General features: G+C 47.4%; 1 protein-coding gene across 2 annotated transcripts in view; it reads left to right on the plus strand.

Moving 5' to 3' along the window:
• SLC24A4 (solute carrier family 24 member 4) overlaps positions 1 to 22,659 on the plus strand; it is a 172,059-nt gene that overhangs the window by 141,555 nt on the left and 7,845 nt on the right. For both annotated transcript variants that reach the window (XM_047863003.1, XM_047863005.1), the window contains exon 13: positions 18,512 to 18,678. In XM_047863003.1, the coding sequence (XP_047718959.1) occupies positions 18,512 to 18,678 (167 nt within the window). The remainder of the gene's footprint in view (positions 1 to 18,511; positions 18,679 to 22,659) is intronic.

Raw genomic sequence — 22,659 nt, forward strand, 5'->3', positions numbered from 1 at the left:
CATGCCCCATCCCCCCATCTCCTGGCAACCACTCCTCTGTCCCTTTGGAATTTATTCTGGACCTTTCATATGAATGGAGTCATGTAGCATGTGGCCTTTTGTGACCGGCTGCTTTTACTACTCAGTGTGGTTTCAAGGTTTATCCATGTTGCTCTGAGTGCTAGCACTTTGTTCTTTTGAGTGGCTGAACGATCCATTGTATGGATTTACCACATTTATCTGCCAGTTGCTAGTCATTTGGATGTTTTCAGTTTCTGGCTGTGGGTGGTTTATAAAAACAGATAACAGAGCATACTGGAGAAAGAGTCTCAATGTTTTTTTTTTTTTTTTTAATCTAATGAAAGTAATTTCCCTCCAGGTCTCTGTGATTAGTGACAGATGGTGTCTGAATACTGGGATTGAAAGGGATCTTAGGAGTTTAAGACCTATCTCCTCCTACAAAATGGGAAACTGAGTCCCAAAGAGGGGCAGGGGCTTCCCCAAGGGGCAGTCTTGAGCAGAAGGAACCAAACATCCAGGCACCTGCCCAGGAATCTGCTCCGTGATGTCCCTGCCTCCAGGTCAGGGCAGAGCAAGTTGGGAGGTAGGAGGTGAAGGGGTCCAGGACCCATCAGCTGCTGGGGTCCCCAAGCCTCTGCAGATGCCAGCAACATGAAGCCCACCAGGCTCCCTTGCGCTAAAAAGGGAATCTTTTTTTTTTTTTTTTTTTTTTTAAGTAAGGACTTAGAGATACGTTGTGGATCCCAAGAGCACAGAAACCGTTGGAGACATGTCGGGTCTGGACTCAGGGCCTCAATGGATATCAGGATTCTTCCTGGCCCTTGTCTTCATTTCTTCACATGCGCCTCTCTTTTCCTTGCCTGCAGACTGGCCTTCTCAAATTCACTGCCCACGTGGCAGACTGTGGCCTCCTGTAGACCCCAGACCGACCCGTGACAGTTCCAGCCTCCCTAACTTAGCTCACTGGTGCTGTATCTGAACTCCACAGTCCTGAGAGAGAGAATGCCATTGGTCCAGAGGTCAGATGTCCACCCCTGGTCAGTCTACTGTGCTAGCCACCATGGCTTTGGTGGCCCCTAAGAAGGGTGGCCCTGAGCAGGAGGGTCTGGGCACATGCACGCCGGCATCCCTCGTCGGACCCATGACAGCTGCCTCTAGCGCTATCAGGAGATGGTGGCTGTAGCCCTTCTAGACTAGAAGTTAATACAGAGGAGATGTAGGTGCCCTACGTGATCATGGGAAGGGCACTCTAGTCTGGACACCGGCCGTGATGATGGAGCCCACCCACTGAGCCAGCTCCCACCGCCGCCACACCAGAATCAGGGCGGTGGGGAGCCAGGGTGTGACAGAGCTGCTGAGTTCAAGATCTTCCCATCAGAGCTGGGATCCAGGGACCGGGAGGCCGCTGCCACAGCTGTGCCTCAGCTCCCACAGCAACACGAACTGGACACTGGGACGATGGCCAGACCTCCGGACTGTCTCTGATGTCCACGCAGCTAGTGCCTGGGCACGGACACCCTGTAGCAAATCCCAGTAATCCCCCGAGCCCTGCTTGACCAGAGTGCCTCTAAAGCAGTAGGAAGGCAGCCTGGCCCCGCCTCCACTCTTCTCACAGGACGGACGCTCTTTTGAGTCCGGGACTGGAGCTGCAAGGGAGTCAGGGAGCTACCTCTGCAGACACCGGAGGGAGGTTAGAACGGGAGCGGAGGGCCGGCTCAGGACGTCCACTTCCACGAGAGCCAAAGTGCAGCAGGGAGGAAAGCAGTAAACCCAGCGTTTACTGATGACTCAGACCGGACCTGCCAAGGAACGCGCATGGCTCTGTCTCTGGGAGACCCAGGAGGGGCAGGGCCCCAGACTCTAGCTTCATCAGGCAGCTGCTCTGGCCCCAGCACTGGGCTCAGCACCTTATGTTAAGTACTTAGGGTACTGCCCAGCAGCCCTGCTGATGGTTGGTGTTCGTCCCTATTTACCGAATGAGCAGACTGGGGCTCAGGAAGCTGCACACGGAAGAGGGGGTGCCACAGGTGAGGCCGGCACCCAGGCCTGCCCGACTCCAAAGTGCCGTCCTTTGGTGCCACTGTTGACTTGGGCCAAGAGGGCCTTCTGCTAAGGTGGCATGTCGGCCCTGAGCTGTAAGGGGCAGCAGGAAGGAAGGGGAGGGAGGAGGCTGGCTGCTGGGTCTGTGTGGTTTTCAAACACTGGGAACCACCAGCCCTGCCCTGTCCTTGTAGAGTGTGCAGAACGCTCAAGGCCAGAGGGTGTGCTGGTGGGGGGTGGCAGGCCAGCAAGTGTTCTGGACTCTCTTGGTGTTTCTGGGATTAGCGCGGCCTCTGTTTCGTGCTCCTGGGGCCTCCAAGTTCGGATGAGGCCCTCAGAGACTGGGCAATGAGCTCTGTACGTTCTGCTTTTCTTTGGTCTCCCCACGCTTCCTTGAGGGGGGTGAGGCCGAGGACTTACCACCATCTCCCGGAGGGGGACGTGGAGGCTCGGGGAGGCTGGGGGTCCACCCACTGCCACATAGCAGAGACTGGGAACAGAACCACCCTCTCTGCTGGAAGCCTTGAGATCCCTGAGGTGGGGTCCAGAGCTGGCCCTCACTTGGGGTCTTCAGAATGAGGACATTGGCACACCAACCCCAGACCTTCCGGCTCTGGGACCCATTTACGTCCAGTCACAGAGCTGGATGTGGAGCCTCCACAGGGCCGGAGTGGGGGCCCGGGGGTCTGTACCAGCCGAGGGAACTCAACCCCGCTTCTCCGTTACCACGTCTGTCCCCTGGCTGTGCCGGTGTTGGGGGGTGGGGGGGATGGAGACCAGGCCAAGGTGGCTCCCTTGGGGAAGGCCTCCACCCTGGGCTGCCAGGTACATCCTTCCTGGGCTTTGGGTCCCCGTGTGCCCAGCTTGCCTGCATCGTTGTGTCAGCCCTCAACGGGGCCTGCCTCTGACTTTGCTGAAGCCTGGTGTTTACTTCCTCATCGTCGCTTTCATTTTTCCCCTCCCTCCCAAGCCTCAGCGTGGCAGATCAGCTTGCTTGTGGTCCTGACCTCGTTTGCTTCCCATGTGGCCTCTCCTCGACCCTCTAGTGCCCTCAAGATCAAAACCCACCCTCCAGAAGTCAGGACGGGGTCATAAGAGGCTTCGGTGTCGGAATCCTGGGTCTGTCAGTTCTTAGCTGTGTGACCTCTGGCACGCTGCCGTAGCTCTCTGAGCCTGTTTTCTGTAAAAACACCCAGCCCGGTGCTTGGCAGCCGTATGCAATTAAGTGGAAGTTAATACAATTGTTAACATCAACAATAGCTAGCTAAGTTTAGTGTTCACTTGGCAACGAGGGTTATTATTTTTGTATGTTTTTTTTTTTTTTTTGAGAGAGTGAGAACGTGAGTGGGGGAGGGGCAGAATCAGAACGAGGCTCCAGGCTCCAGCCTGTCTCGGGGCTCAAACTTGTGAATCGTGAGATCATGACCTGAGCTGAAGTCAGATGCTTAACTGACTGAGCCTCCCAGACGCCCCCCCAGCACCGGGTGTTATTCTAAATACCTCACTTGTGTTGGCTCATTTTTAGTTTTCCATAGTGCTGTGAGGTAGGAACCATGGTTCTCCCCATTTTGCAGATGAGGAAACTGAAGACGCAGAGAGGCTTAATACTTTCCAAGTTCGCACAGCATACACCACAGCTGGGATTTGAACCTGGCAGTCTAGCCTCAGTTAATTATGGAGCTTCTGTGCCCCTCAGAAAGCAAGCAATTCATTTATTTCTCACGTTTGTTTATTTTGAAAGGTGGGGTGGGGGGAGAATCCTAAGCAGGCTCTACGCTGTCAGCACAGAGCCCTGTGCGAGGCTCGATTTCAGGAACCGTGAGATCATGACCTGAGCCAAAATCAAGAGTCAGATATTCAACTGACTGAGCCACCCAGGTGCCCCAGAAAGCAGTTAATTTAATGCTAAGTCTAAATATGGACGATATCTAAGTCTAAGGATGAAAATGTATTGAAAGCTAAAAATTGATTCTAAAGTTCACTTGCCCCAAGGAATAAGAAAACTTTAACGGTTTCCTCTCCAGAGGACTTTTCTGTTTAGATCACAGCCATGAGCTAAGAGTTGAAGGCTCTGGATGGACAGCTGGTGGGTAGCAAAAGGACGTCCCCAGGCCTTGAAAGCAGGGAACTCAGGGCAGGCGAGCCATAGAGTAGAAAGGACTGAGGATCTAAACGTTGAAGATCTGCTTTTTTTTTTTTTTTTTAATTTTTTTTTTTCAACTTTTTTATTTATTTTTGGGACAGAGAGAGACAGAGCATGAACGGGGGAGGGGCAGAGAGAGAGGGAGACACAGAATCGGAAACAGGCTCCAGGCTCCGAGCCATCAGCCCAGAGCCCGACTCGGGGCTCGAACTCACGGACCGCAAGATCGTGACCTGGCTGAAGTCGGACGCTTAACCGACTGCGCCACCCAGGCGCCCCGAAGATCTGCTTTTAAGTCCTGGCACTACCTCTCGCTTTCTGAGATGTTTACGTCACTGAATTTCACCAAACCTCAATGTACTTAACCTGTGAAATAGGGAGAATGTCCGCCAAAAAGCTGATGTGAAGAGCAGAGAGAGTGTGCGTGCAAACCACCTCCAAGATGTGAAGACACAACGCAGATTTGGGGTGATGGTGAGGTCAGTCATTGATCTAGCCTTGACCGTGCTTCACCTTCACCCCCTGCCTCTCCACAAAGGCCAGCCTGGAGGTCGCTGGCTGGGGAGGCAGAGTCTGGGGCTCTGCCTCTAGTTTTCTGTGAGGTTGGGGGCAGTCTAGTCACCTTCATGGAACTTTGCTTTCCTCTTTATGAAATGGAGTTAAAATGAAATTTAGGCTGGGAGTGCAGGATTGGCTCCACGTATGAAAAACAAGACACCACATTGTTGAAGAGCAAAAACATATGATCATCTCCATAGAGAAAAAGCGTTTGAGAAAATCCAACACCCTTTCTTGATGGAAAAAAAACAACACACACACACACACACACGTGACAAACTTGGGAATAGAAGAAAACTTAACCTGATAAAGGACGTCTACAAAAACCCCATGGCTAATATCGTGCTTAACGGTGAAAAGGCTGAAAGCTTTCCCCTTCAGATCAGGAACCAAAACCAAGACGTCACTCTCACTACTTCTGTCCGACATTGTGCTGGAGCCTTTATTCAGGGCAAACAGGCAAGAAAAAATAAAAGGCCTCCAGATGAGAAAGGAAATGTAAAACTATTCAGAGATAACATCTTGCATACGGAAAATCCTGAGGAATCCACCAAAAAACTGTAAATTTGCAGGATGCAAGAGCAATGTACAAATTTTAGTGGTATTTCTGTCCAGTGACCGTTAACCTGAAAGTGAAATTAAAACAATTTCATTTATAATCACATCAAACAGAATAAAATACTTAGGAATAACTTTAACAAAGGTAGCATAAGAAGTGCATACTAAAAACTACGAAATATCATTGAAAGACCTCAGCGATCTAGATTCCATGTTCTGGATAGGAAGATTTAAAATCTTTTAAATGAGGGGCGCCTGGGTGGCTCAGTCGGTTGAGCATCTGACTTTGGCTCAGGTCATGATCTCAAGGTTCGTGGGGTCAAGCCCCACATTGGGCTCTGTGCTGACACCTTGGAGCCTGGAGCCTGCTTTGGATTCTGTGTTTCCCTCTCTCTCTGTCCCTTCCCTGCTCTCTCAAAAATAAACATTTAATAATTAAAAAAAATATTTTAAATAACATAAGTCCCCAAATTGATCTTCAGATCCTGAACAATGAAAATCCCATCTCGCTTTTTTTGTTGTTGTTTGCAAGAAATTGGTGGGCTAATCCTAAAATTCATATGGGAATGCAGGAGACCCTGAATAGCCAAAACAATCTTGAAAAAGAACAAAGTTAAAGGACTCACACTTCCTGATTTTGAAATTTACCACAGGGGTGTCTAGGTACTTAGTTAAGTGTCCGACTCTTGGTTTCAGTTCAGGTCATGATCTTGCAGTTCATGGGTTCGAGCCCTGCATTGCCTGCTTGGGATTCTCTCTCTCTCCCTCTCTCTCTCTCTGCTCCTCTCCCACTTGTGCACTCTCACTGCCTCAAAATAAATAAACGTAAAAACATTTACTACGAAGATGTAACCAAGACTAGTTCTAAAATAAGGGCAGAAGTGTAGATCAATGGAATAGAATTGAGAGTCTTGAAATACACCCGATGCTTTTAAAGTCAAGTAATTTTTGATAAGAGTGCCAAGATCAATGGGGAAAGAAGAGTCTTCAAATGGTGCTAGGAAAATAACCACAAAAAAAAGAAAAAAAAAGTGAAGTTGTATCCCAGACTCACGTCCAAATAATTCAATACGAAATAGAGACCTAAATGTAATAGCGAAAAATATGAAAGTCTTAGAAGAAAACACATTCTTAGAAGTGTCCACATTCATGACTTTGGATTGGACCATGGATTCTTAAACCATAAGTAGCCAAAGAAAAGCATAAACTGCACTTCATCAAAATGTAAAACTTTTGTGATTTGTAGGACACTGAACATGAGAAGACAACTCATAAAATGGGATAAAACATTTGTAAATCGTATTTCTGATAAGGATCTAGTATCTTGAATATATACAGAACTCTTGGAACTCACCACCAAAAAGACAACCTAATTTTAAAAATGGGCAGAGGAGTTGAATAGACAGTTCTCCAAAGAGGATGTACAAATAGTAAGTCCACGAGAAGATGCTGAACGTTATTAGTCATCGGGGAAATGCAGATCAAAACTGCAGTGAAATACCCCTTCGCTAGAATGGCAAGGTTCAAAAGAGAAAGTGCGTTGGCAAGGATGCGGACCTATTGGAACCCTCACACGCTGCTGTTAGAAATGCCTAATGGTTCAGCCTCTTGGGAAGTACTCTGTCAGTTCCTCAAAGAGTTAAACACAAAGTTGCTATATGACGCAGCAATTCCACCCCTAGCTGTATGCCCAAGAGAAATGAAAACCTGTGTCCACACAAAAACTTGTTCATGAATGTTCATAGCCTCAATCATGGTAGCCAAGAAGTAGAAACAATCCAAATATCCCATCAAGTGATGACAGGTAAGCATATGGTGTAGTCATACAATGGAATATTATTCGTCCATACAAGGGAAGGAAATACCGATACCTGCTACAACATGGATGAACTTTGGAAACACATGTAAGTGAAAGGCAGACACAGATAAATATTGTGATTCCATTTATATGGACTGTCCAAAATAGGCAAATCTGTAGAGGCAGGTCAGTGGTTGCCAGAGTTTGAAGAGAGGAGGGGGAATGGGGCACGATTGCTGATGGGTACAGGGTTTCTTTTGGGAGTGATGAAAACCATGTGGAATTATATAGTGGTGATGGCTACACAGCTTCGTAATATACAAATACTCACTAATTGTACATTTAAATGGGTGAATTTTTAGTTTGTTAATTACATGCTGTTTTTCAATACGGAGTTCATCAGAAATGGTGGTTCCCAAAGTGTGGTCCCAGTACAAGCAAGGCACCTAGGATCTTGTTAGAAATGGAAATTCTTGGGTCCCCCATTCCAGACCTGCCAAGCCATTAAGCTCTGGGGAGCATCTAAGGAGCTCTCCAGAGGATTCAGATTTAACCTCAAGTTTGAGGACCCCTGGTCTATGGCTACACTCCCTAGGTCGTGCAGACACTCCCAGCCCCAGGGTTCGTGGACCTCTATCGTGCAGGCACACACAGCCCCACGTGCCACAAGTTAACCACTCCCTTAGTTGGCGTGTCTAGAGAACTGTCCAAATGAATGTGTTTGAAATCTTCATCAGCAATTGTATCCGTTCTCAATTTTTGCCTCCAGTATGATTAGCCATCTGTTTTGTTACAGTTCATTTTAAGGATTTTTGCCACATGATTATATTGTAATTTTCTACTTCAGAAGAAAAACCTGAGAGTTTAGTGACACAAACAGCTGCAGCCCTTCTTTCTCTTGTGTTTGCACGTCAGTGGGAGTCTGTGCAGAGCATCTCAGATGTCCCCGACATTGAACTTGAAGGAAAGGCAGTGGGAGCCAGCAGGGGCTGCTGTTGGTGGTGTTGGGGGAGATGTCCCGAGGCATAGACACTGCTGCATTACCCTTGCAGCTCCCCGCCCCCCAAAAACTCATTTCACCCATGAATCAGTCCAGACTCTTTTACTGTTAGAGAAACCCAGTTCAGGCTGGTTTGAGCCAAAAAGCCCATAGTGGCAAGTTCTCTGGGAGAATCTACCTTCAGGCAAAGCTGAACGTTGGGCTCAGATGGTTACAAGACACCGTCCGTCTCCGGGCGGTGCTTTCCCTGGGGTGGCTTCATCCTTGGGCATCTTACAGAGATGGCCTCCAGCCGTCCAGGCTCCCATCCCATTGGGTTAATTCACTGCACAGGCTGTGCCCCTGTCTGAGTTAAACATTGCATTCAGCTGCATGTAACAGAAAATTCAAGTGACCGAACCTTCGCCTCAAGGGGTTCTTGTTACCTAACAAGAAAGAAGCCCTGAAGTTAGGGAGTCGAAGTTAGTCTTGTAGCTCTAGCATATCATCAGTGTCCCCTTTCTGTTCCTCCATCCTTAGTGGGTGGCTTTTGTCTTCAGGGTTGCCAGTTGGCTCCTGCAACTCTGGTGTGCCCGTGTTTCAGCCAGGAACAAGGAGGAAGGACGGAGGGCAGAAGACCCGTGTCACTAGTCTTGTCTCCTCAGGAAAATATTCACCTTTCTGGAAGCTCCACCCTGTGGACTTGCCCTTCCATCTCAGTGCTAGCACCGTCTGTGACCCCTCCTACCCGCAGGAAAGCCTAGGAACTTAAGGTTTCTAGCTGGAAAATGTTGCACACGTAATAGGATTCCTTTAATAAGAAGGAAGGGACAGTGGATATTAGAGGCAGCGATTCCCAGCAAAATCCCCGGGGTTGACGCTCAAGTCGTGCGCCCAGCCCCAAACCTGTGTAAACCCCTCTGTGGAAAGGGTTGCTGTCTTGTTCACTGTTGGATTCCCACTACCGAGAATGGTGCCTAGCACAGAGAATGCACACACCAAGTATTTATGGGACACATGATCAGCCAAGCTTGAATCACACACCCACCCATAGAGGTAGGAGGTGGAGTCAGCCCTCCAAGCCACATGGGCTGATGTGGTAATGGGGGGTTGGCTCTCTAAAGGAACAGTAGCGTGCTGCTACCGGTAAAGGAATGGGTGCTGGCCAGTACAACCCAGAAGCACTTGAACTTGCTGATTTTTAGAGCTTGCATACTACTAACTTATCCAGGAGCACACCTTTTATACGCAAACTAACCAATCCAGATCCCAGTACTCTGAACCGCCACCCCTGTCTGCCTCTCCCACCCCACGAGGCAGTTTTCCTCTGCCCTGACCACCCCAGGGTCAAATACCAGATAATTAGAGATGGCCTTGACACCCAGAGCCTGCGGACGTTATTCAAACTAGCCAATCCTAAGCCTTCCCACTGTACCGGCTCTTTCCCATGGAAATCCCAATAAAGGCTCCTGCCGAGTGCTTTCCACCTGTTCCTTCTGTCTGCTGACCAATCCTGGTCCTTCCCCAGCGTGGCATGCCTCACCTCCTGTTGCTAGGGATCTGTGAATAGAAAAACTTTCATACATAAAAAAACCATCATTTTTGTGCATCTTACCATACCTGATTAAAACCAATGCTAGGTGCATTTTAAAACACACTAGATCTGGATTTGGCAAGATAACGTGTATTTGAGCACAGCCTTGAAGGCATTAAAGCAGAAAGAGTCTGTAGGACCTCAGTAGGGCTCAGGAAACTATGTTAAGCACACCCTCCACCCCAGGTGATATGGTTGTTCAGCAAGTCCTGAGAACGAATGATGTAGCCTCGTCCTCACTTTGCAGATGATCGAGCTGGGGCCCAGCCTGGTGGACATGTCAGGAGACCACATCCTGGGGCAGGAGGCTGCGTGGTGAGCACAGAATTAAAACAAGGAGTGAGAAGTTTCCGGCCAGGGTAGCAGGATGAAAAACCCCTCCTACAGCAGGGCTGTTTCTGTCTTCACTGCTGCTTAGGACCCTTTGGCTACCAGAAACAAAAACCAGCTAGAGCCCCCCCAAACAGGAAAGGGAAATTTCTGAGAAAGGTACATATGTGTTTTCCGGGGCTGGTGCAGGCGGGGCTCGGGACCAAGCAGGGCCAGGAAACATGATCAGGCAGGCCCCTTTCGACCTAGCCCCCTTTTCTGCCTCTCTTTCAGCCCTTGCCCCTGAAACTTGATCCTTCTGCCTCTCCTACCCTCACTTCACAGTTTTGCCCACACGCTGCCATTGGTCTCAAGTTCATCCTGGGAAGCAGACTCTGATTAACTCAGTCTGATAGAAACCACCCTGGGCCAGTGGCAGGCAAGAGCACAAACGTGACTGGGAGAAAATGCCTCCCCCCATCAGGATTGCTGTCACAGTTGTCCTAGGAATCTCGGTGAATCCGAATTCCCATGCCCAGCCACCCAGCAAGGCCTGGGCATTTCCAGGACATTTGCACCTCCTTTCCCCAGAGGGTTCTCTGTCTCTATTCCGGTAATACATCCCCGTGACATGTCCTGTTCTCTCAGAGAAGTTGAGGAAATCCCATTTCATCAGCATGATCTATAGAAATCCCCTCCTGGGAAGAGAGGATTCTTTCAAATGAGAATTCTTACATCTGCTCTGTGAGATTTTTTTTTTAATTAGTTTTTATGTCAGATGGTCTTTTCCTCTTCTCGTCCCTATATCCTGGCTGGACCTTGGTTTCCCAATCATTTCTCATGTTTTGGACTCTGCCAAGGACACAAGCATGTAAGGATCCAGAAAGTCTTTGCCTGTGAGCAGCTTGCGCTCTGGCTTCAGAACTCATACAAGTGACCGTGACATCTGAGCCGACACCGAGAGCCATGGTGATAGCTCCCTACAATATCTGAAGCTGGGTCAGTATTTCACAGCCCCAGTGCACTGACAAGTACTGTCTTGTTCCCAAGCCCCCAGTTCGTTATCATCACCCCCATCTGAGGTCAGGAAAAGGGGTTTGGGGGGACTGCTTGCCCTATGACCCATAGCTGATGAGTTACCCAGCTGGATTTGAACCCGTGTCAGATGCCAGGCCTTTTGCCCACTGCCTGTCTTGTCCCTGGCCTTTTAACTATTGCACTTCAGCATACACAGCAATCTGGGAACAAAAACGGTACATAAAGTGCTGAATTATGCAGTGCCAGCTATTAGAAAGTAGGACAGTGCATCACCTCCTGCTAATCGTATGCTCCAGGCTACTGCAGAAGGCACCAGAAGCTGCTACCAGCCGTGTTTGCACCCTATCCTGGAAAGGTGTGGATGGTGGATTTGGGCAGTAAGGCCATAGGTCAGCTTGGGTAGTTTCAGTAACTCACAAACATCTATGTGTTCTTAAAATTCAAAGCGGTTACTGTAGAAAGAGATCATGAGGGACTGAGTTAATGAGGAAAGGTTTTCCAGAAGAGTCCGAACAATGGGGAGTCTGCAGACAGGTGGAAGGTGTATGTAGGATAGTGGGGGCGAGGGGGGCATAGCATGAGCACTCCACAGTTTTCCATATTTTGACCATGATCCTCAGCAATAAGTATTTTACATACAAATATCCATAAAAAGGAAGCAAATCTCATGGGATAATAGTTCATTCTTACTATAGATCAGAACTCTTAATGTTTACTTCTTTTAAAGAAAATGCTAGTTGCCACCCGCTTAAGTTGATTTCACAATCCACCAATGGGTCTCATCCAACAGTTGAAAAAGCACAGAGCAGGTCTGATGGAGCATTGTTTTATAGAAAACAATGGTGGGTCGTGAGCTTGCCAGCTGGGTGGGGCCAGCTCAGGGAAGATGTCCAAACCAGATGTGAAACCCATACCAGACAGAAACACAACACAATGTTGTGTCTGTGAAAATAAGAAAACGATCTTTCTGCTGTGGCATTTGTATAGATCTCCAAAGATGCGCCCGAGAATTTAAGTGTTCCGAGTTAACAGTTCCCTGAAGTGAATTCTTCCCCTAGATACGGAGTTTTGGTTCAGTTCTGGAGATGCCCTAGGCGTTCCCCAGCAGCCTCGATGACTTGGGGCGGGGGCTCATGAGGGAAGAGCCAGGAATTGTGGACAAACCAATCAGGCAGGAAACCTTTCTGCCCTTTGCACGAAGACCACAAGGCACAGAAAGGTGTATGTATGTATGTAGAGGAAGATCTGGGAAGACGAATGTTTCTCTGATGAAGTCTCTAGGACGGATACGTGAATGGATTTGCTGATTTTTGAGCTAACCATATTCTGTTCATTATTATGAGCAGGCTGGGGGGAGGGTTTCTTAGCAAATATGCTTTTAATGATTTAGGAAGATTCAAGCACAGACATGCAAAGCTAGTAGAGTTTCTGCCAGCCTACTTTGCAGTTCCTTTTCTTACTGAGACATAATTCGTGTATCACAAAATTCACCCTTATGAAGTGGACAGCCCAGTGGTTTTTAGTGTATTTGCAAAGTTGTTCGGCCATCATCCCTGTAGATTTCCAGAAAATTCCCCCCCCCCCGAAAAAACCCCACACCCTTGAACACTCTGGTTCCCCCCATCCCCTGACAACCATTAATCTTTCTGTCTCTGTTGGATTGGCCTATTCTAGACATTTCGTATCAATGGACTCACATGACATGTGGCCTTTTGTGTCCGCCTTCGTTCATTTTGCACAATGTTTTCCAGATTTATCTATGGCAGTGTGGGTCAGTACCTCATTCCTTTTTATGGATGAATAATATTCCACTGGGTTTTTATTCTTCATTTTGTTTGCTCACTGTTTAATGGATACTTGGGTCGTTCCTACCTTTTGGCAATTGTGTGTGATGCTGTGATGAGCATTCGAATAGAAGTTTTTTGTGTGCAGGCATAGTGAGGAACTACCAAACTATTTTCCAGGAGGCAGCTCCGTTTTACATTCCCTCCGGCAGCGTAGGAGGGTCCCCATTTTCCCACATCTTTGCCAATATTATTATCTGTCCTTTTTGGCATAGCCATTCTTGTGGGCACAAAGCCATTTTATTTGCCATTTCCTAATGACAAAATATGTTGAGCATCCTTTCACATACTTCTTGACTATTTTTATGTTTTCTTTGGAGAACTGTCTATTCAAATCCTAGGACTACTTTTCAAATTGAGATTTTTTTTGTTGTTAAGTGATGAATTCTTTGTATATTCTGCCAACTAGAACTTTATATGATTTCCAAATATTTTCTTCTATCTTGTAGATTGTCTTTCACTTCCTAGATAGTATCTTTTGAAGCCAGATTTTTTAAATTTTGGTAAAATCCAATTTATCTATTTCTTCTTTGTGTGTGTGTCTTTTAAGAAACCGTTGCCTAATCCAATGGCATGAGCTATGCCCTTGTTTTCATCTGAAAGTTTGATAGTTTCACCTCATATTTAGACCTTTGATCCATTTTGAGTTGATTTCTGTATGTGGTTTGAGGGAGGGATCTAATTTCATTCTTTTGCAGGTGGATATACTGATGTCCCAGCACCATTTGTTTAAAAGACTGTCCTTTCCCTATTAAATAGCCTTAACACCGTTTTTAAATATGAATTCACCTTAAAAAAATTTTTTTTCAACGTTTATTTATTTTTGGGACAGAGAGAGACAGAGCATGAACGGGGGAGGGGCAGAGAGAGAGGGAGACACAGAATCGGAAACAGGCTCCAGGCTCTGAGCCATCAGCCCAGAGCCTGACGCGGGGCTCGAACTCACGGACCGCGAGATCGTGACCTGGCTGAAGTCAGACGCTTAACCGACTGCGCCACCCAGGTGCCCCATGAATTCACCTTAAATAGATGAGTTAGTTTATTTCTGGACTCAAAATTCTATTCCTTTGATAGATAAATCCTTATGGCAGTAGCACATTTTGTTGAGTGCTTGTAGCTTTCCAGTAAATTATAAAATCAGGGCATGTAAGTCCTCCAACTTTGTTCTTCTTTCAAGATTGGTTGGGCTGTTCTGAGTCCCTTGCATTTCCATATAAATATTAGCAACAGCTTGTCAATTTTTACAAAAAAAGGTCAGCTAGAATTTTAACAGGGATTGCACTGAACCTATAGATCAGTTTGTGGGGAACATTTCCATCTTTATATTAAATCTTCTGATTTAATGTACAGTTGTCTTTCCATTTATTTAAGGCTTTTTAAATTTCCTTCAATGTTGTTTGGTAGTTTCAGCATATAAATCTCGGATTTTTGTTACATGTATTCCTAAGTTTGTTGTTGTTGTTTTGATTTTGGGGTTTTTTTTTTTTGGCTGCTATCGTAAATGGAACTGGTTTTCTTAATTTCATTTTTGGATTGTTCATGGTCAGTGTGTAGAAATACAATTTAATTTTGTATATTGATCTTATATCTTGCAACTTGGCTAAATTTGTTTATTGTAATTGTGTGTGTGTGTGTGTGTGTGTGTGTGTGTGTGTGTGTAGACTTCTTAGAATGTTCTCTCTACAAGATCATGCTATGTACAAATAAGGATAGTTTTTACTTTCTCTTTCCAAGCTGAATGACTGACTTCTTTTTCTTGCCTAGCGTTCCTGGCTAACACTTGCAGTACTGTGTTGAATCGAAATGATCAGAGCAGACATCCTCATGTTGTTGAAAGCTTTCGGTCTTCCACCATTAACTGTGTTAGCTATGGGGGTTTTTGTAGATGCCCTTTATCAGGATGAGGAAATTCTCATCTCTTCCTAGTTTGTTGAGTGTTTTATCATGAAAAGGTGTTGGATTTGGTCAAATACCTTTTTTTTTTTCTTTGTCTCAGTGGACATGATTGTGCAGTTTTTTTTTTCCTTTATTCTATTAACATGGTATGCTGAATTGATTGAAGTTCATATTTGAACCAAGCCTGCATTCCTGGGATAAATCCCACTTCATCATGGGATTATGATCCTTTTTATATGTTTGCTTGATTCGGTTTGGCAGAATTTTGCTAAAGAGTTTTGCATCTGTGTTCATAAGGATATTGGTCTGCTTCTTTTCTCTTGATGTCTGGCTTTGTTACCAGGATAATACTGGCATCATAGAGCAAAATTGGGAACCGTTCCCTGCTCTTCTACCTTTTGGAAGAGTTGTGAAGGATTCATGCTAATTCTTTTTTAAACATTTGGTAGAAATCACCGTGAAGTCATCTGGTCCTGGCTGTACTTTAAGGCTGTAAACTTATAAGGGTTGTTGTTGTTGTTACTATGTCAATTTCTTGTTAAATCTTCTTGGATTATTTTTTTTCATTTTCAGCCAGCTTTGCTGTTTCTGTCTTGGTAGGATTTTATCTGTTTCACCTAAGCTATGTGAGTTGTTGCCACACTATTGTTCATAATATTTCTTCAATAATTCTTTTTATTTGCGCGAGGCTCATAACTATCACTTTCTTTCATTCCTGATTTTAGTAACTTGAGTTTTCTCCCTTTTTTTTTTCATGGTCAGCCTAGCTAACAGTTTGTCAATTTCATTGATCTTTTTAAAGAACCAACTTTTAGTTTTATTCTTTCTTCAATTTTTTTTATTTCTACTGTAATCTCGATGATTTCCTTTCTTCTGCTTTCTTTAGACTTAATTTGCTCTTTTTTTTCTTTTTTTTAATGTTTATTTATTTTGAGAGAGAGAGAAAACACGAGCAGGTAGGGGCAGAGAGAGAGAGAATCCCAAGAAGGCTCTACACTATCAGTGCAGAGCCCAGCATGGGGCTCGAACCCATGAATCACAAAATCATGACCTGAGCCAAAATCAAGAGCCAGATGCTTAACTGACTGGGCCATCCAGGTGCCCTTTTTTTTTGTTTCTTAAGGAGAAATGTTAGGTCACTGATTTAAGATCTTTCCTCTTTTTTAATATAGTCATTTATAGCTACCAGTTTCTAAGCACTGCCTTTCCTATTATCCCATAAGTTTTGTTATGTTGTATTTTCATTTTCATTCATTTCAAAGAATTTTCTTATTTCCCTTTTGTTTTATTTTTTGACCTATTGGTTATTTAGGAGCATGTTGTTTAATTTCCACATATTTGTGAACTTCTGGTTTTCCTTCTGTTGTTGATTTCTAATTTCTTTCCGTTGTGGAGTGGTTATAGAACCGCCTAGTCTAGGGGTGCCTGGCAGGTTCAGTCAGTAGAGCATGCGACTCTTGGTCTCGGGGTGGTGAGTTCAAGCCCCACGTTGGCTGTAGAAATTACTAAAATGAATAAATAAGTAAGCTTTAAAATAATAATAAAAAAAATAGAGGCACCTGGGTGGTTCAGTCGGTTGAGCGTCCGACTTTGGCTCAGGTCATGATCTCACAGTTCGTGAGTTCAAGCCCCACATCGGGCTCTGTGCTGACAGCTCAGCCTGGAGCCTGCTTTGGAGTCTGTGTCTCCCTCTCTCTCTCCCCTCCCCCACTCACACTCTGTCTCTTTCTGCCTCTCAAAAATACATAAACATTTTAAAAAATTAATAAAAAAATAAAGTCTTTGTCTAGTAAATCCAGTGTCTGGAATTCCTCAGAGATAGTTTCTATAGACTGATTTTTTTCCTATGTATGGACGATACTTTCTTGTTTCTTTGCATGTCTCATGATTTCTTCTTGTTGAAGACTGGGCATTTAAAATAATAATTTGATGATGCTAGACATCAGATTCTTCTCCCTTCCCAGGGCTGCTTGTTGCCACTGCTTATTGGTGATGTTTGTTTTGTGAATTTTCTCAGCTAATTCTGTAAAATCTGTATTCTTCTTCGCTGTAGCCCCTGAGATAGCTTCCAGGTTATTTGACGGTCATCTAATGATTGCACAGAGATTTCTCTAGATGCCTGGATCAAAACAAATCTCCCAGGCTTTGCTCATGAGTTCTGTGTGTGTTTGGAGGCGTACCTTCAACACTGAGGCAGGAAGTTTACAAATGTACCTTAGTCTTTACTTCCTTGCTTGCTCGGAGGCTCACCCTGAGGCAGAAGTGACAGTTTAGGGCATTCTCAAATCTTCACCGAGCATGTGAATAACCATGGGCATATGGTTTTGGTCTTTAGATACCAAGATATGTAGGAGCTTTTCAAAGCCCTCGCTAGGCATCCCATTCCCTGATTTGTTTTTTTAAGCTGTTTGGTCAGCTTATTGTCTGTCTCAACTGTTATCCACCCCCGTGGACACTGTGATGTTCAGCAGTTGCCTCTGATTCTTTTCAACAAATGCCTCCAAGGAAAAAGCTGTTCACACTGGCTGAGCTCTGATGCAGGAAAAATAAAGACAACCTTGGAAGTGGGATCTTCCAGGAAACCACCAGACAGGTCAGAAGATGCCAGTTCTCCCAGAATGGACTTGAAGGGGCTCCAGCCTTGTCCCGCCCCCTGCGGCAGATGCCGGGGATGATGGTTTTCAAGGCTACTCCAGAGCTGGTGGGAAGGAATGGAAAAAGAGCAAGTTAACACTCCACAAAGCTCATTGTTCTCACTGATATGCAGCCAGTTTTCTTAAGTGAACTCTGCCTGGATTACTACAAGCCTTTGGTCCATTTCCAGAGTTCTGAAAAAGGCTGGATCTGACCATTTTTGCCAGTGTTCTCATTGCTTTTATGGAGGAGAGACTCCTCAGAAGTCCGTCCTCCACTGTTTCATTGGCAACAAGCTGACTGTGAGTCTGCATGTGCACCCATACTCAGTGGCTAATTAAGGACACCAGGCTTGCACACAGGCTAATTGAAGCCACTTCTCCATGGATGAATTGTTTGTCGATTCTGTCGGTAGGGGCCAGTGAGGTCTTACCTGCCAGCCAGGACACCCACACTTTAGTCTCGCATTTGCAACGAGCCGAGCATATGATCTTGGAACAAAGGAGCTGAGGTTTCCAAAGTACCTACTGTATGCCGCAGCGTGTGTTTTGTGTACATCATGTCGTTCTTGGAACACCCAAGAAAGAGAAAACGTTCCCGCTCAACAGATGAAGAAAGCACTAAAAGGCAAAGCGCTTAGTTAGCCCTATTCCTGCTCCACACAGCAAAGACTCCGTCTACTGATTATAGCACTGTTGTTACTACAACTCTTGCTGTTGGGGGGGGGGGGGGGGGCGGGGGAGTTATGGGATTGCTCAAGGTCGTCTGAACACCGACCCGGGTCTGTCTGATTGCAGAGCCCACCGTATCCCACAGCCCCCCCTCCAGCTCTCCTGGGCAAATCCGTTCCGGCTCTGGGTCTCGCTTTCCTTTACTCTGACGAACGAAAGATCTGGACTGACGGAAGTTATTCGGTCAGCAGACACTTACCGGCTTGTCTTATTGAGATCGCCTCCAGGGTGCCATTATGGAGGCGTGTACTTCTGAGTTCAGGGGCTCACACTGGGGGCGTTGTCTTGTTCGGCTTGAGAAACGAAAGGGACAGGTAGACTGGCAGGTGTATAACCGGCATGTGTTTCTCTCCCCGCCCCGCCCCGCCCCCGGCTCCGCCCCCCTGCAGAGGCAAGAGGGGACAAAGCCAAGTGGGTGTTCACCTGGCCGCTCATCTTCCTCCTGTGCGTGACCATCCCCAACTGCAGCAAGCCCCGCTGGGAGAAGTACTTCATGGTCACCTTCATCACCGCCACGCTGTGGATTGCTGTCTTCTCCTACCTGATGGTGTGGCTGGTGAGTGGAGGAAGCGAGGGCGGACTGTAGGCACAGCCCCTGCCCGGCACCTGCTGGGGGCTGGGAGAGCTGGGTTCAAAGAGCGGCCTCAGGCACTGCTGTGCAAGTCCCTCCCTTCGCAGCCGTTGGCATGTCGCTGGGTAGAAAGGTTCAGCAGAGGAGCGCGGGGCAGTGCCGTGCACCGGGGGCACCCAGATAGAGACCGCGTGGAGCTTGCCTTCCAGGCAGGAGTTGGGGCGCGTTGAGGGAGACAGACCTTCACACGGAGATTGTGAGACATGCTGCCCGGGTGCCGTGCAAAGAGGAATACGGCGGGGCTGGTGTGGCTGCTGTATAAGGATCTCTGGGGGGCTAGTCACTAGGCCCCCTTCCTCTCCAGGGTCCCTGGGGGGAACGTGAGGGAGACAACACAAGGCAGCCCTTTCCGGAACCCCTGCCCTCATGACAACCCGATGGGGTAGGTGTTTTTTATTTTGCCCATTTTACAGAGGAGGAAACTGAGGCATCCAGATGGAGTCATCGGCCCCCTTGCACGACTACCAACTAGGGCACAATTAGTTACATAATCAGTAAGGTCTAGAGTTGGGGTTAGTCCCCAGTGTTGGGTCCTGAGTCCATGATCTCAGCCGTGACCCCGAGCTGCCTATCAGTCTCCTACTGGAGCTTTCTGATGCCATGGGGACAGACGTTTTGCAGGCAGAGAAGCATTGGCACAGTTCCTTGTAAGCTCCTCTGGGCCACGTGGGACAGCCCCCTGGGGCGGGCCAAGCAGGAGCCCCTTCCCCCTTGCTCCGTGTGCCACCCAATGGGGTGCCCCCCCCTTCCGCTCCACGCAGGGAGCCCAGGAGCAGGAGAGGAGCAGTGACAGACAGCTGTTTCTGTTGCTGTGAAAGTTCACCTGTCAGCAGCTCACACCGCAGTGTAGACATTTCAGGCGGAGAGCCTGATGCCTGACACCAGCTGCAGAGGGCAGAGAGTCTTGGTTTGAGAGGCACAGGGGCCGCCTTTCCCTTAACCCCAGAGGAGCAGTGTGGCGGGGAGAAAAGGGCTGTGGGATCACATGGAAATGAATTTGAATCGTAGATCTCCCACTCACAAGCCACGAACTCAGGTGACTCAGCTTCCAGAGCCACAAGTCACCTCCTCTACGAAAGGGGGACGATCATCCCTGCCTCACAGGGTCATTGGGAGAGTGGAAGTGTCTGTTCGGGCATCGTGGTCTGAGCATGAAAGATTGATCACGGCCGAAGCTAACAGCTGTTCGAACCACAAGGTGCAGCCAATGCTGCTTCCATGCTTTGTTCAGATAAAGGCTAAAGTCCTTATAGATGCTGGGTGTATGTGTGTGTGTTGGGATGGGAGGAGTTGAAAATAGCTACTCTCCAACCCTCCCCACCCCCAGAAAAGGAGGACAAAGATCATGAAAACGATTCCTTAAATGAATTGCACTTGTAAATTGACATTTTTCTGAATAGGGCTAACGCCAGCCTATCTTTATATTCGATAAAAAGGATCCAGTGGTTTCTCTCATTAAAGTGCGTTCCCAAACTAACAACTGCAAGTAAAAAAAAAGTATTCCATGACGTTCAGGTGGGTTATGAGAATTACATAAGATCAAATTCATGACTGAGTGAGACTTTTTCTTCTCTACTGAAAACAGCAGTATTCTGAAATCCGCTCTATTAGTTGGCAGTGAGGCAGGGCATTTAACAGCACCCTCATCCACACCACCTGGACTTACAGACCCCACCCACACTTCTTAAAGCATAGTCATGGCAGCGGCTTGGCCAGGGTCACAGGAACAGCTTTGCTGGGGCCCCCTTACCTACAGTTTTGAACGTCAACCCACCTTAGTTTGGAGGGAATGGAATGACCCTGATAGTAGAAATTGTATAGCTCACAGCACCCCACATTAGTCTTCATTTCTACAGAAGCAAGAAGTGCTGACCAGAGGGACACGAGCTTACTTTCCTTATGCCCTGACCGGTGTGCCAGGGAACAGTGAAGGGTCACCTGCCCACCCCTTACTCCCACCAGCTTTTACATCCCTCACCCCTAAGCCTTCAGGGGAAATGATTCTTGAATGCCAGTGTCAAAACGGAGGGTCCTTCAAAAGGGATTGCCGTGTCCAGCTCCCTTGCACAGTTGGGGAGACTGAGGACCGGAGGGGAGCCGTGACTTCCACCAGGTCACAACAGATAGCCCCAGAGTCTGGACTCAGCTCTGCTTCCCTTTCTGAAGCCTGAGTATCAGGTGGGCTCAGAGAGCCCAGGGCCGGAGTCCAGGGCAAAGCGACACTCAGGTGGCCTCTCCGGTCCTAAGCACCCTGGATGGCGCACGCACACACGAGGCCTTCCTTCTGTTCTTCCACCCCTTTGGCTTCTTAGCCACACAGTTCAGTGATTTAAGAAAAAAAACAATGGAGGCATCCAATAACGTCAGAATAACCCAGGCTCCTGTGTTTATGATGTCTGGCATCCCTCACTGAAAGCAAGTAGGCCATGGCCTGGTTGTACTTAGGGAGATCTCCATCATGGCCAAGGTAGACTGAACATTGATTGATGGATCAGCAGTCCATGTTGGCCTCCTCGGTGTCTCTTCCTGCAGAGACCAGGGCGGGCCTGTCAGTGTGCGCTCTGCCCTGTACCTGGTGATGCTGAGCTGGGTACCGTCTTTCAGCAGGTGGGCATCTTCAAACCCCCCTGCAAAGTTTTGTCCCGGGAGGGATGTTGTTGCAGTCCACATGCTCTGACTACATTCCAGGGCTGAGCTTTGCACTTAGCCTACTTCATCTGGCGCTCTCTGAGCTCTGTGAATCTGGTCACCCTCATTCTCTCTGCCCCTATGGATCGTAAGGTGAATGACTGAAAGAGAAAGGAAACATACACCTACGGACATCTTGCACCGGCCAGGCATGGTCACCTCACACTTTCTCATTTAATCTTTATCAACAAGCTTGTTTTACAGATGAGGGGACTGAGGCTCAGAGAAGCAAACCAGCTTGTCTAAATCAAACAACTGTTCACTGGGATTGGAGCCATCCATCAAGATGTGAACTACCCTAAGAGATGCCAGTGTTCCCAGTTTTTAGATGGGGAAGCAAGCCAGAGCTAATGAGTATTTTGAATGGGGTTATCCAGAGGCTTCTAGGGCTTTCCATCTGGCTGCTACTCAGGGCCCCAGCCATCTCTCAAGCGTCAGGCGTTTATCAGGGGAGTTGTGTGACCGAGCGTCAAGATCCTTCAAAGCTCACATGTCCTTCCCTCCGGCGGTTCTGTTTCTTGGAGCTTATCCTAAGGAGGCAGTAAGAACTCAAAGCTGTACACACAAGGTGCGCGGTGTTGAGGTTGGCGCATGGCCTTTAGAGTCGTAAAGACCTGGCCCAGAATCCCTGCTCCACGGCTCACCAGCCTCGTGCCCACAGGCAATGCCGCTTAACCTCTCTGAGCCTCCGTTTCCTGGGGCGTAAAATGAACACGCCGAGAGTGGCCCCTCCCCAGTGGGTGGGGATAATAGCCTGAGATTGTGCACGTGACACACCTGGTACACAGCAAGTGCTCAATAAATGTCACTTATACGCAGTGGGAAAGAGACCACCTCGATATCCACCGGTGAGGGATGTGCTGAAGCTCCAGAGCCGTGCAATGAAATCTGTGCATCAGTTTAAGACAGTGTCGTGGTTGAGAATGTGCGGTGGACAGGTGTTCACCGTCAATTATGACATGAAACAGGTAGCTGCAAAATCTGTGTCGATAGTGTCATCTGATTCTGTTTTTTTTCGCACACACACCCCGAAGAGAAAGTCAAGGATGTTTTGTAAAGCAGTGGTTTTCAAGCGGGTTCCCAGACGAGTAGCCTGAGGGTCCCGGCCACCTGGGAACTTGTGAGGAATATAAACTCTGGGCTTCACCACAGACCTCCTGAATCAGAAACTTGGGGTGGGGCCCGGAAGTCTGCACTGTAACCAGCCTCTCCCTCCCC

The sequence above is a fragment of the Prionailurus viverrinus genome, chromosome B3 (assembly GCF_022837055.1).
Source record: "Prionailurus viverrinus isolate Anna chromosome B3, UM_Priviv_1.0, whole genome shotgun sequence".
NCBI lineage: Eukaryota > Metazoa > Chordata > Mammalia > Carnivora > Felidae > Prionailurus > Prionailurus viverrinus.